The sequence below is a fragment of the Papaver somniferum genome, chromosome 9, assembly GCF_003573695.1.
Source record: "Papaver somniferum cultivar HN1 chromosome 9, ASM357369v1, whole genome shotgun sequence".
NCBI lineage: Eukaryota > Viridiplantae > Streptophyta > Magnoliopsida > Ranunculales > Papaveraceae > Papaver > Papaver somniferum.
Window position 1 is genome coordinate 24,384,908 of NC_039366.1, and position 13,831 is coordinate 24,398,738.

Below are 13,831 nucleotides of genomic sequence, written 5' to 3' on the forward strand. Positions count from 1 at the left end.
CAATTTTTGTTGGTGAACTAGAAGAAGGACATATTCGAGAGATATTTCTTTACCTGGTGAGCTGGAGATGCAGTCAGGATATGAAGATCCGTATCATGTCTTTTGGAAAAAATTATTGAATAGGAAGACCCCAAGGTGGAGATATTTTCCTGCTGCATCCTCACCTCCGAGGATCCGTATACGAGTTCAATATTTCCAAGGCTCATTGGAAAATGAGAATTTTGACAGTGATGATGTCACGAAAAAGAGAAGGAATGTTCTCACCGGTACCATTTTTACAGGAGAATCTGAAACTCCGGATTTTGATTGTTCCAAAAAATTTGACAGTGGTGGTAGGTTTCATTTTATTGCGTTTCTTTTATGATGAAACCAAATTTTGGTTTCACCTGATTTTTTCGTAGTTTATTCGGCATGACTTGGAAGTCGGCGTGTTTGGTTTCATCATTGAAGTTTTTGTTGGTGAAATGACAATATGTGGAAAAATGATGAAACCAATTTCGGTTTCATCTAGTTTTGGTGAAACCAATTTTAGTTTCATCAATTTTTCTGTTTGGTTTCATCATTTTTTTCTTATTTTGTTGAATATTGATCAATGAAATTCATTTTTTGTGGCGGTGGCGGCTGGTTGGTGGTGGTGGTCGGCGATAATGGTGGTGTTGCTCGTCGACGATGGTGGTCATCGTCTAAAGTGGTTGTTGGCATTAGCGATGGTAGCGTGGTGGTGGTGGTGACGGTGGTGGTGGCGCGATGGTGGTTGGCGACGACGGCGGTGGTGGTTGGCTGTGGTGGTGGCGGCGGTGGCGGCGGCGGTGGTGGCTCGGTGGTGGTGGTGGTTGGTGACAACGGTGGTGGTGGCGCGGTGGTAGTTGGTGGCGGCGGTGGTGGGGGTGGTGGTGGTTGGTGGCGGTGGCTATTGGAGGCGGCGGCGGTGGTGGCTCGGTGGTGGTTGGAGGCGACGGTGGTGGTGGACCGGTGGTGGTCGTCGGCGGCGGCGTGGTGGTAGTGGTGGCGCGGTGGTGGTGCTGCTGGTGGTGGTCGACGATGATCAGTGGTGGTGGTGCGTTGTTGGTGGTGGTGATAATATAATAAAAATTAAAGGCGGGGTTGATTTTCGTTTTTGTTGGGGTGATTTAAACTAGAAGGGTAATATAGATAGTTTATGTTAAATGGGGCTTTTGTGAACAATTTGTTTTGTTGGAATTTTTGTGCATGGATAGTGACACTTTTGGTGTTGAAACTCGCGGACTATTTTTTTTAGAATTTTTTTTTTGTTTCTTTTTTTTAATGCGGAAGGAATTTATTGATTAAGAAGATAAATTACAGGCTCATCCTGCACCCATTCAGTAATGTCAGGTGGGATAGCATCTGAGTGTTCAAAACTAGTAGCAGAAACTCTAGCTTTTTTGGCTATTAAATCTGTTACGCTATTTCTAAGCCTATTAACTGACTTACAAGAAAAAGAGCTATGGCTCTGTAATAGAAATTTTATGTCTATGATGATGTCTGGTTTAACCAGTGAATATAAGAGACATCCTCATTTATTGATTTAATTTGGAACTTCACTATCTGATTCAAAAATAACTGTCTCAAAATTCTTTGAGATTGCCCATTCCACATTTTCTTTTTTAGAGTTTTAAATTTGTGGTTTCGGGGGGATGGAAAGAACAATTATAAATACATATGACATGAAAAGTTATTTACATTTTACGTTTATTAAAATAAAAATAAAAATCAACAACTTACCATATAATTATAAGAAGTTGGTTCGGAGTCTAGCGACAAGCTGAGTTCCTATACCTTTCTGGATAACAATTATAATCTATAAAACAAAGAACTTCCTACTTTAAAATTGGCGCCATGACTTGCCATACAATTCTTCAATCTTTTCAAAAGAGACACAGTGTCCTCACCAAGCTCTTCAAACATAGTGAAAGCCAGAATGCCAAAGCCATATCCATGCTCCAAGCACGTAAGTATTTATTGCTTTTATGCGTAATAAGCACTAGAGATGGCATGACCAGTTGTAAAATCGGTCCTCCTGCGGTTGAATGGCGAAGCACCCGAGACGTCAAAGCAAACATCGCGTCCATTTTCCCAACCGTAGACCAATATATATAACTGAATATATACAGTGTCGATAATCTTTATCATTTTTGTGAAGCCCTTTTTGCCTTCTACTTATTTTTGGCTTTCAATTTGTAACATTTTGCTAGATGTTCAGCAACTTCTCCAAAAGCACTCCCAGTACCCAACTGCTCTTTTGATTAATATGCAGCCTCTTCTAAGATTAGGTTCTTGAACACAACCGAAGAAAACTATGGGGATTTTAAAAAAGGAATTGGGTTCGATGAAAGAGCTGCGTTCCAAACTGGACAGTATGCTATGTGCTTCCTATATGGCAATTAGAACACTATCAGACAAACAGATGTCTCTCTGCAGAGAGTTGGCTCACAATGTCCCAAACATTCAAGGAATGCCCGACTATGCAGAGTTTACACAGGATCAACAATCGATTATTAAGATGTCTCTAGAAGCAAAAAGGCAAGAGGAAGTAGTTGCTAGTTATGGTGCACCAGCTGAAGTACTCAAGGTAAGCATATATTTTTGTTAGCATTTTAGTCGATAAACGTATTGATTACACTAGATCTCATAAATTATCAAAATGAAACAAGCACTATGCGAAATTGTATGTATGCATTATTGTTTTTAATTTGTTTTCTATAGGCACTTCAATTAACAAAACTCGTGCCTATGTTTGAAGCCTTGAAGGATATCCTTGGTAAGTTGGAAGGTATTTCCCCCAAGATTGAAGACCATCATGAACGGGCTAGGAGCTGTACGGAACTGATTCAAAGTGTCAAATATTTCACCGAGACCGTGGGACTTCGTTTGGGGATGCTAAAGTAGGAGAGAGGCCGGAGCAGAAGTAGAGGCGATCGAGTGAAAAACTGATGAACTGGAAGTTCAGCAATGTGTGCAACGGGTACGGAAGAAGCTCTAGTGAACATTGACAGTAACAGTCTAGACTTTCAACAATGAGTCGATCATTCATATTTTCTACCCCAATCAAGCATCGGTGGGAAGACATTGCAGACAACTGCCAAACCCCAATAACGAAGGAACTCAAAAAGAGGATTGACGCACACAGGGATGACAAAATCGTGAGGGATTTGTTTCAGATTTCCACTATTAGAGAATGAACCCAATCTAATTGCTTTTTCTTGGTCGATATTCATTTTTTTTAGGCCAAAAAAGTCGTTTTTCACATTCAATTGCAGCCCAAATTGTAAGATAGTGCGAGACCCAACGGATCCTCTTTTAAGTAATTTGAGGGTAGACATATACAGAATGGGTGGCAGGTGTGGGTTACTCCTGCTGGATCAAAAATGGAGGAACTACGCGCCAAACATCTAATTTTATATATTTTAAGAGAAAATCAAATACCTCATCTCTTCACGCAGGTTCATGTGCATAAAAAGTTACAAGCTTACAACAATATTATTTTCAGTTTCGATCGACGTCCCTCCTGCACGTATGGTACTGGCAAGGGAAAAAGCTTACTGTTGCAGAGCTGTGTGTAATTCATATTTTCTGTCTCATCATGTCAAAAGACCAGAAGATGAATGAAAGCTGAAAAATCATAAATAAACTTTACAAGTAACTTTTGTCCTGTGATATACAGACTTGAGGCTTCATTCATCAGTTCTGTTATTGACCTTGATTTCCAAAAGCCGGTCAACTGGCTGACGGCAAATCGGGCACCTATTTGTCTGGAACCGCAAAACCTTCGCACAACCGCTGCACATACACTGCACGAAAAAAGGGGAAACCAAATAAATATTAGAATCTAACATCGATTTTCACTAACGATCCTGTCATGTTAGCAATTGACAAAAGAGAAATGTGAAGAAATGGAAATTTTACCATGTGCCGGCATGGGAGAACAGTTGTATCCCGTGGCTCTGAGAGGCAAATGACACATTCTTTCCCTGGGTCATTCCCATCCAAGTCATTATCAACAGAATTTCCAATCCCATAAATCTCTTGAAGTTCATATCTCATCCCATTGACTGAAAGGATCTGCTTCACCACTCTCACCTTGTACTCACCCTTCTCTTTCTCAAACACTGCCTGTGTAATCTGAAGAGTTACAGCTCCCGGCGCTGGATTTTCCCCTTCTAACCCATTATGCTCAGGCGGGGATGCCTCTGCCTTCACTGCTAACGGAAAAACTTCCATATCACCCTCTTTCATCAATTCTGTCTCCTCAAACACTGCGAAGTCAATACCAGTTCCAGGAGTTTGCCTGAACTTCTGACCCAGACCTTGCTGAAAAGACATTGTGATCGGTTGAAGACCTTCTCTCATTGGTGTCAGATTACAGTCTAGACCTTCTTTTGCAAAGAAAACAACGGTAATGCTGGAGGTACACGAGAACAAGATAACATTTTAGATGGGATGAAATTCATGAAACAATATCCGAAACCATGGACACGGATCAAAGACATACAATATATGATGAAATACAACAGCAGAACAGGCGGTCTAACATCAAATGCGACGCCTACAAGATATATTAAGAAATATCACACCACTCGCATTCAACGAGCATGTAATCCATAGTCCCTTACTCTCAAAAGACTCGATGATTTTCTATGGAAGCACTACCTTCTCAAAGTCAGGGTTAGAATGATCCAATGATGCTTTAATCAAGAGTCTTATTTCGGAGAAGAAAAATTCACAAGGAAATACATCTGTAATCCGATGGTAATCCATGGCCTAGGACAGGTAGAATTGCTATTTCTAAACAAATATTAACATGAAATATAGAAATCTACATGACCACCGTGTTCATTAGAATCTCATGCTTGTAACTAACAACTCAGATGTAAGAGACAAATAAGCAAACCTCAGACGTACAAGGAACTCTACATAAGTTGAACAATATAAGATTTAAGACAACAAAGTGTCAAATTTTTCAAAAATCCTTTTACTAAACCTATTGTCTTTTCTCATTCTTTGAGTTGTTTTTTTTGTAATCTCTTTGGTCATCAATGAAGTGCTTTAGTTGGTCAATCAAAAAAAAACCAACAGTGCAACAGTATCCAATTGCTGCTATTCTTTTTTTAGCAAAATCACAAGAATAATTACAAACTAGTAACAGTTTTGCACATTTTTGAGGCTTCTATACCTAACCGTCTCGCCCTGCATAATTCTGAAAAATATTCAAGGGGCAAATTCGGTATTGCCCCAAATGAGTTGAACCTACCCAGTACCGTAACTCTGGTCACAACCTAAAACGCTCCAACCATGAGAAGTCATTGAAGCAGCCATATGTCAACTGATTCTCCATCAAACATTTCTATACTACTTGCAGTAATTTCAAAATAAAGTCATAGAGCATCAAAAAAGCTAAAAGCTTCACTGTCAAACCCACTAATAGGCAAACCAACAACCATCCATTTGCTCAAAATATCAAATTAAAACCTCAGATTATTACCTTCCTGCAACTGTGGCATCGAAAGTAAACGCAATAAGAAACTTCCCAGGATTCTCCTCATCAGGCTCAACTCTAAGAGTCTCTTTCTTAAGATTAACATCATTCCTAATCGTAACAGCCTTCTGATGCTCAACATAAGGAGTAGGATTCTGAGGCATAGGCGGACAAGGATACCTCCCAGCAACCCAATTCCCATGTGTAGGATCCATATGTGGACCATGATACGGATTCGGCAACGGCATCGTCGGTGGTGGTGTCGGATAATACCCAGGATATTGATGATAATACGGTTGCTGTTGTTGAGGATACGGTGATGCTGCTGCAAATACATACCGATTTCCAGTCATTTCTGGCTGTGGATGTTGTGGTGGTGGATGTTGTGGATGTTGATTCTGAGCATGAATTGGATGATTATGATTCTGATTTCTGTTTCTTCTATTGTTTCCACTGCTTCCACTATTTCCCATTTTTCTTCTCAATTATAGAAACCCTAGAGAAATTTAACTTTAATGGAAAGGGGACAAGAGACAGGAATAACTAATCTTTTTGTTTTGTTCTTCTGTTAAATACTTTCCAACAAGTAAAATAGTTACTCAGAAAATTGCCAAATTTGGGGGAATTTCTGAGAATTAGGGTTTGGGAAAATCTGAAGAGATTTTGATTTTTATGGAGAAGGAATTTGAATCGGAATAGCGTAGGATTGTGCTGGAATACATTGCGGGAAGGGGTTATGTTAATGGGGGTACTGAGTGTATGTTACGCGTTTGAAACGCGAGTTTAGTAATGATTCTTTCTAGCTAGGTAGGGTCGGGCCAATCAAACGAATTTGAGCTGTTAGATTTGGTACTTTAGCCCGACAAAAATACGTGCAGGTGTACATCACAATTTTAAAAGAGACGGTGTATGTTGTATTTATTGACAGTGTTAAATTGACACTCTTATAATGTTAAAAATGAAAGTATGCAAGATTGGAAAGTGGGGGAAGTCCAATCGTGTCATGAAGAGATTTGATTTTCGCTTGAAAATTTATTAACCACAAAAACAAATACAAAGCAGATGTTATTTTTATTTTTTTAATAATCTTTAGGAAGAAATTTAATACTCCAATACATCAAGACTCCTACCGAACTTTGGTTGGTAGTCTATTGCCTACCAACAAGCTGAGCCCCAACACCTTTTTGAATAACAATACCTAATTTATAAAAAAATAAAACTACTCAAACCACTACTAGCATCATTATTTTTAGTAAAGCTTTAGTTCTTACCACATGGAAGTAAAGAAGTACTTATCAAAAAATTAGAAATTAGAATATACCGTTCAAGAATAGAGTTTTCAGACACAAATAAAGCTTTAGTTAACCACCAGTGTACGATAAGAGGGTTTCCACGCAAGAGCTCGGAAGTTGGATATGTACCAAGTCCAACAAATTATCTGGATCCTAATAATATACCTGCAGAGTGTTTGGAATCTATACATCTTGAGAAATTATTTTCCGATTTCTAAAAAAAGAAAAAACTAAAAATTAACCCAATTTCAAAATAACTTGTATGAATAAAAATGTTAACTTTTAAGAAACAAAATCTTTTACTAATGAGTTTTCCTTCTGGAATCCAAATAAATGAAAAAGTTTATATCTTATGAAAACCAACTAGAATTTCAGAAAAGAAAAATCTTTGGTGTAGAACGATATAATATATCAACTTTATTGTTGTCATCGGGGCACATTTACTACAAAAGTAGTCATTTTTAGATATTTTTCATTTACTACAAAAGTAGTTACCAGTATTTTTTTTTTTGAAGCACCACAAATTATTTAATATGCTCAACTGGTTTTTCTGTTTCTTTTTTCAAATATATGTGGTTCAACACTTCAACTGGTCACTGTTGTAGTGCTGTCTAAAAAATCATAATCATCTTTAAAATACAATATTTATATTTTATAAATCAAACCAATATATATCCAATGTATTTCTCACACAATATATTAACATACACTAATCAAGATTTCAGACATTGATTAGTTAAACATGGCAAAAAGCAAAATGAAATAGAAATATATACGTAGGGCTAGGGGTTGGATTTTTGTATTAGAAAATGATTAATGAAAACCATAGCCTTTTGTGGATTACCATTGAATTACACCACTTGGGATGTTTTCTTTTCTCAATCATCACAGTGTTTACATTTTAGATTTAATAATGGGAGTAGCATTAGAAAGGGTATGTGAATTGGACAGGAAAGTTCATCGACTCACTCGAGCACTGAGTCCACAACCCTAGACTTATTTATTTTTCTTTGTTCTTTCAAGGAAATGGTGAACTTTTTTCTCTTCGGTTGTGTACGATAAATGGAAACTAACTCATGTGTGCAGTGGATGAGAGGAGGTGGTGGTTATGGCGGTGGCGGGATGAGTGGCCTACTAAAAGCTATCCCTATGTTTATTTTGTTTTCCCATTTGTGTGTATGTGATAAAAAGGAGTTTTTGGTTTTTCTTTTCAAGATATGAATGGAAGATAGTATTTCATGTAATATATTTGATCTTGATGTGGTATTAGTCTTCAAATGTCATTTCTCGTATTCTACAGCATCTTTTTATTCCAATAAGAGTGATAAATGATTACGGATCAAAATAAAACGTGCATGAATAACCTGGCTAGTTTGGGACCTAGATAAATTATGCTCATAAATTATTTGGAACCTACGTAAATTTTGTTCATAATTGGAAGGAGGACTAATTTATTTTCATTAATTCTTAATAGTAAAACTTATTTTTGTATTTTATTTCATTTTTATCTTCATTTCCTACCTTCTCAACAACCGATTCTTTTTCTTTTCTCCCTCTATTTTTTCCATTTTTAAATGAAAAGATCATCGATTATCCATGATCCAAAAATCGATTAATCATTTTTTTCGTCTATGTAATGTCGAAAAATAAGATGCAAACATTACATTGGAGTTACTTATCCTAGTGGGAGTGATCCAAGAATTGGTAAAGCGATTCAAAACAAAGAATCGAAGAAGAAAACAATCGTGAAAGATGAACCAACTCTAAGCGCGATATAAGCATAAGAAATGGCTTGCATCAGATACCTTTCTATCAATCCAGTCCTCTAAATTAGGTTTTAACAACATGCATTCACTCAAAAATTGATTTTTTTTAAAATCAAAGTTTTCTGAGTTTAACAGAAGCGGTCTATGTTAATGTACTTGTAGTCCGATTAATTCGGGAAATGGTCGTTGTTCATGCTCACAACGACCGATTTATGGAAGTGTTTTATGGTTGAAGAAAATTTAACAAGAATAGGTCGATGATCATGACCACATTGAACGATTCCTCCATAGAAACCGTTTTCTATTGGTTATTTTTGATATAACTAGATTATTGCGATTATGTATCCTATGCTAAGCCAATAATCGACTATGTAAATGTTCACATAACCCGATTCTTGGTGGAGAAGATGCCATCCTTTTCTATGTAACTTTTATCCTTGAATCGACTTCTATGAGTACTTACATAGACCGATTACGTAAGTGCATTGACGGGAATCAATGTATGTGTGTGTATCGTGTTTACCGATTTCTACCTGGAATTCGTAAATATAATTTAGTTTGAATGTTATTTATCGTGTATCCTCATACTCTCTATGGACAACAAGGGAAAGCAAAGGCAAGCCGAAAAAATAGCAAAGTATAAACACGATCGTGAAATCGTTCATTCCTGTCTTCCACGAACGTCCGTATGAAATTTATTCAATGTTTTGGAAGAGAGTAAAATATTTCAATTATGAGCGCACCGGGAATCCCAAGAACCGTAGATGGGGAGAATTAGCGTTTAGATTTGCATACATCAAAAGTGCAATTCGAGAGTTCGTTAAAGTTGGAAAAATGATGAACGACCATCATCCACAAGCTCTTAGTGAAAAATTTAGTAATCCGACATTTTCACACCTATATAGCTTCTTGTTTAATGTTTGTACCCCTAACGTGTAACTCAATTAATTTCAACCGAATCGATTTAAATGCTTATTGAGAATACGACAAGGGAAAAGAAGTTCATTCACACGAAGGAATTTGGAGGGTTGGTCAAACATGCTCGCAGATTGACGATGTATTGATGTGGGAGATTCAAGAATGTGCATAATAAAAGCTTTTATCAATGGTACTGGAAGGAAATGATAATTCAGCAACTAGTTCAATATTAGATGTATCCTCTTCTTCTGAATTATATGAGTCTGATGTCTCATCAAGAGTTACAGCAACAACCTTGATTCTATTTCCGCAAATTAGGAAAATCTTTAGCCAAATGACCGAAACCTTTACACTCAAAGCGCTGTGGATGATATTTATCATCTTCATCTTGATCCTTTTTGTTCTTGGATAGAACTCGAACATGAGGTCGTACATGATGATGATTATTATCCTTTACGAATATTTTATTTATGTTAATTAAGAGACCTCGAAACTATCTGGTAATCAATGGCATGGTTGAGTCAATATCACCATCTGAATCATCTGTAATCACTCTGTTTGCATCACATCTACGATCAAACCTTTTCTTCCTTAGTAGAAACCTTAGGATTTCTTTAGGCTTTGAAAGAAATACCTTTTGGCTGGTTAGATTGGACTTATGATCAAACATATTTAGCTTTCCAACGTCAAGAGATCTTCGAGAAAGTGTTTACAAATCATTTACTTCCATGATTGCATGTTTTTTAGACTCGTATCTAAATGGTAACAATATGAGAATCTTGCACACCATATATATTTATCATAGTTATTCTTTCCAAGAGAGAAAGATACATTTACAATCTCATCTAGTTTGACGTGAAAATTTTCAAATGTATCCCTATCATCCATACAAAGATTTTCCTAATCAGAATTGATAGTTTGAATTTCAACTTCCTTTTCTGACGTGTTATCTTCGAATGCAGTCTCAAAATTATCCCAAGCATCCTCTGATGTTTGACATGTGGAAACATGATGCTGAAGATCTCGTCTCATTGTGTGTATTATAACATTCAAACCATCTGAATTTTGCTTGGCAAGAGCCTTCTCTTCACTAGAGTACGAAGCTAAGCGTTTAAGATCAGACATCTAAATTCTGATTGGTAGTTTGGACAACATGGAATTACCAAACCCTAAAATACAAAAGATATGCAATAAATGTTTATTTTCGGTTTTTGTAAATATTCCAACTGCAATCCAACTAGTATACCAAAATCTCTCTTAGATGACAACTAATTATTAGCTAGCATATACCATATACTTTACTAATATAACAACCAGATATATGTTTATCCACGGGGATATGAATGGAAAATTAATTCCGAATATTACAAAGATTTTCGGTTTGGGATCTCACCTTGAGAATCAAGGAAAATACTTGAACATTAAGTAATAAGAGTTTAACACATGTTTAAATACTACCGCAACGTTTTATGAACTTTCCATATTAACCAAGCCATATTTTCGATAGCTATTCAAATCTTAAGTTAATAGACGAATTAAAAAACATCATATTTATTTAACATAAGGAACAGTCCAGCTAGAGATTCTTATTAAGGGATCGGTCCTGTTAGAGATCTTTGGGACCAGTCATATTAGAGATCCTTGGCAAGGGATTGGTTGTGACGGACCAAAAAATTACTGAAAAGACGAGGGTACCCAAATATACCTCAATCTAAAACTTTTCCACCTATAAGTCCTTTTCCGAAAGTGATTGTCTATGGACTGAGTCGAGACAATACAACTAATCGGTTCATACTTCGTGTGATCATCTATGGATACAAGATCGAGACAATACAACAATGAAGTATGTTTACTTGATAATAGGTTCGGACTTAACCAAACTCTAGGGATTGTCTATCAAGTAAAATAAGAATTAACGTTTTTTTAATTTACTTTAAATTATAATAAAAACAATTATAATTGCGGAAAATAAAAGTAAATGACACAGCAAGATTTTGTTAACGAGAAAACCGCAAATGCATAAAACCCCCGGGACCTAGTCCAGAATTGAATATTCTCAGAATTAAGCCACTATACAAAATCAAACAAACTTCGTATAGTTGAGACCAAGCAACTAAACCTATAGTTCCCTAGTTTCCTCAGTATCCCTGCGCCTCCAACTTGTAAATAAGTCACGCACTTGGAACAATTCCTTTGGTTCGTATTCCAAACAGCAAAGAAACAACAAATCTGTTCGGTAACAACTCTTTCCAAACAACGTGATATGAGTTTGACAAAGGCTCTTCCGTTTAACCAATAAAATCCTTTTTCGGGTCCTTAGATCAATCTCTCAACAACTATTGAAGTAATTGTTAGAATATTCAATCAATACTATTAATCATAAAGAAGTGTATTGATGTCGATCTATTAAACTAATCAATCCAATCAATCACAAGGATAAACCGATTATAGTTGGATCCCTTTCCATCCGAAATAAGTATTGTGCACACCAAAGATTATGAACCCAAAAAGTCTTCTTGTCTTCAAATCTTCTTTAATCTTCAATCAGCACATGCACACAACCAACTTGAATCTCTTGTGATCAATCACATACAGAACGGAGTCTGCTAACATTGGATTATCACAAGACTTCTTTAGATCTAAAAACAGTCTAAAGATCCCCGTCGAAACTTCGATCTAGTTTGAGTGAATCTTATATCAGAAGAGAAGATTCTCAAGCATAAACAAACTAGATGCAATCAAAGTTCAACAACCGCTAGTCAATCAAATCAATCGAAAACTAATAATAAACTGCAATTATCCGGTTTCCCACCAACGGTACTAATAGAGCTTCTCAATCCCAAAGAAGTCTTTAAACTGAGCGGCCGTAAGAGATTTCGCCTAATTAGGTTACTTTCCTCTCCGAATAGGCGGCTCCACCAGTAACAACACAATTAGGTACTTTTGCTGGCTCCGACGATTAGTTTGCTAGAAATGCAAACTTCAATATTTATATACAAGGAAGTTTGGACACCAAGGAATTTCCAAAACCGAATATTCTCAAAGATATGCAATAAACACAAAATAGGTTTTCATAACTCCTGGAAATGCACTGTCCAAATATTGACCGAAATCCCAATAGAAAAATCTATAGTCAGTAAATGCACATTACTAATTATTATTTTCTAAAGATATGCATTTAATTGCTGGAGATTAAATAGCATATAAAAACTAAGAAACCTTAATTAAAAGATTCTCAATTTATTTCGATCCTGGGATTCTCCTTTAGCTATTAAGGAATATCTTTGAACAATTAATGATAAGAGTTACTGCACATGTTCAAAGTACGACGACATCTTTACTTTGCAAGTCCCTTTTCATACTTACAATCTTGGAAACGATTTGCCACACTTCCAAAAAAGTTTAGAATTGGTTCGTCTGAATTCCAAGAACTATGTGATTGATTATCCTATCAAATCACCAATTATGGGTTTCACGGTTCTACCAAAACAAGTTCGGTTCTACCTCCATGTGAGTACTGTGCATAGTCACGCTAGTTACCAAAATTAGGTGACTAGGTACTAGGATCGGTTCCCCACAACTTATGGTAACTACCTGTATTCGATTGCACATGTCCATAGGATCGGTCCCCCAAAACTACAAACTTGTTGCACATGTTCATAGGATCGGTTCCCCCATCTACTAAAAACGTGTTGCACCTCTTACAAGGATCGATTCCCTCTTGTAAATTTGTTGCACATCTTACAAGGATCGGTTCCCCAATGACTAGATAAAAGTTGTTATTTACAAGGCATCGATCATACCATCTTGAGTGATTACTTAAGATCGGTTTCACTAATAAAAGTCATACCAATACATAAGTCAGGCCTTGTGAATAGTTTTACTAAGATACATAAACAAGTTTATGAGCGGTTATACTAAACACACATATTGGTAATTCAAAATAGATTTGCAATGAATAACAATACCAATAAGCCTAGCGATTTCCCTTTCGATTCACAAAACAAGTTTATGAACTTACTTCCTTTAAACGAATGTAAAACATTGTTTCCTAGGATGAAATCTTCACTCATACCCATACATAATCACAATAAAATTCATATGATCATGTCGATGTCTTATATACAAAGTTTAATGGTTAAGCAATAAACCTCGTATTGTATTCCTTAATACTGTGTCTAACTAGAGTTTCATACACAGCTTCGTGATGAGCACGTAAGTGCTACATTTTATAACCATATTTATATTAGATAGGACTCGATATTTTGGCTAACAACAATATTTTAGTGCTTTTGAAGAAAGCACAAGCAAATTCTATTGATGAAGGAGAAATGACTAAATAAGAGCTACAATGCCATTTA

The 13,831-nt window shown here is 36.4% G+C and overlaps 1 protein-coding gene across 1 annotated transcript; it reads right to left on the minus strand.

The window, feature by feature from the left end:
* Positions 1–3,393: 3,393 nt before the first annotated feature.
* LOC113310423 (probable E3 ubiquitin-protein ligase LOG2) lies at positions 3,394–6,241 on the minus strand. Its single transcript, XM_026559106.1, has 3 exons — positions 5,501–6,241; positions 3,925–4,420; positions 3,394–3,809 (listed from the first exon to the last, which is right to left on the minus strand). The coding sequence occupies exons 1-3, from the start codon at positions 5,965–5,967 to the stop codon at positions 3,693–3,695; spliced, it is 1,080 nt and encodes a 359-aa protein (XP_026414891.1). The 5' UTR covers positions 5,968–6,241; the 3' UTR covers positions 3,394–3,692.
* Between the last annotated feature and the right edge of the window lie 7,590 nt (positions 6,242–13,831).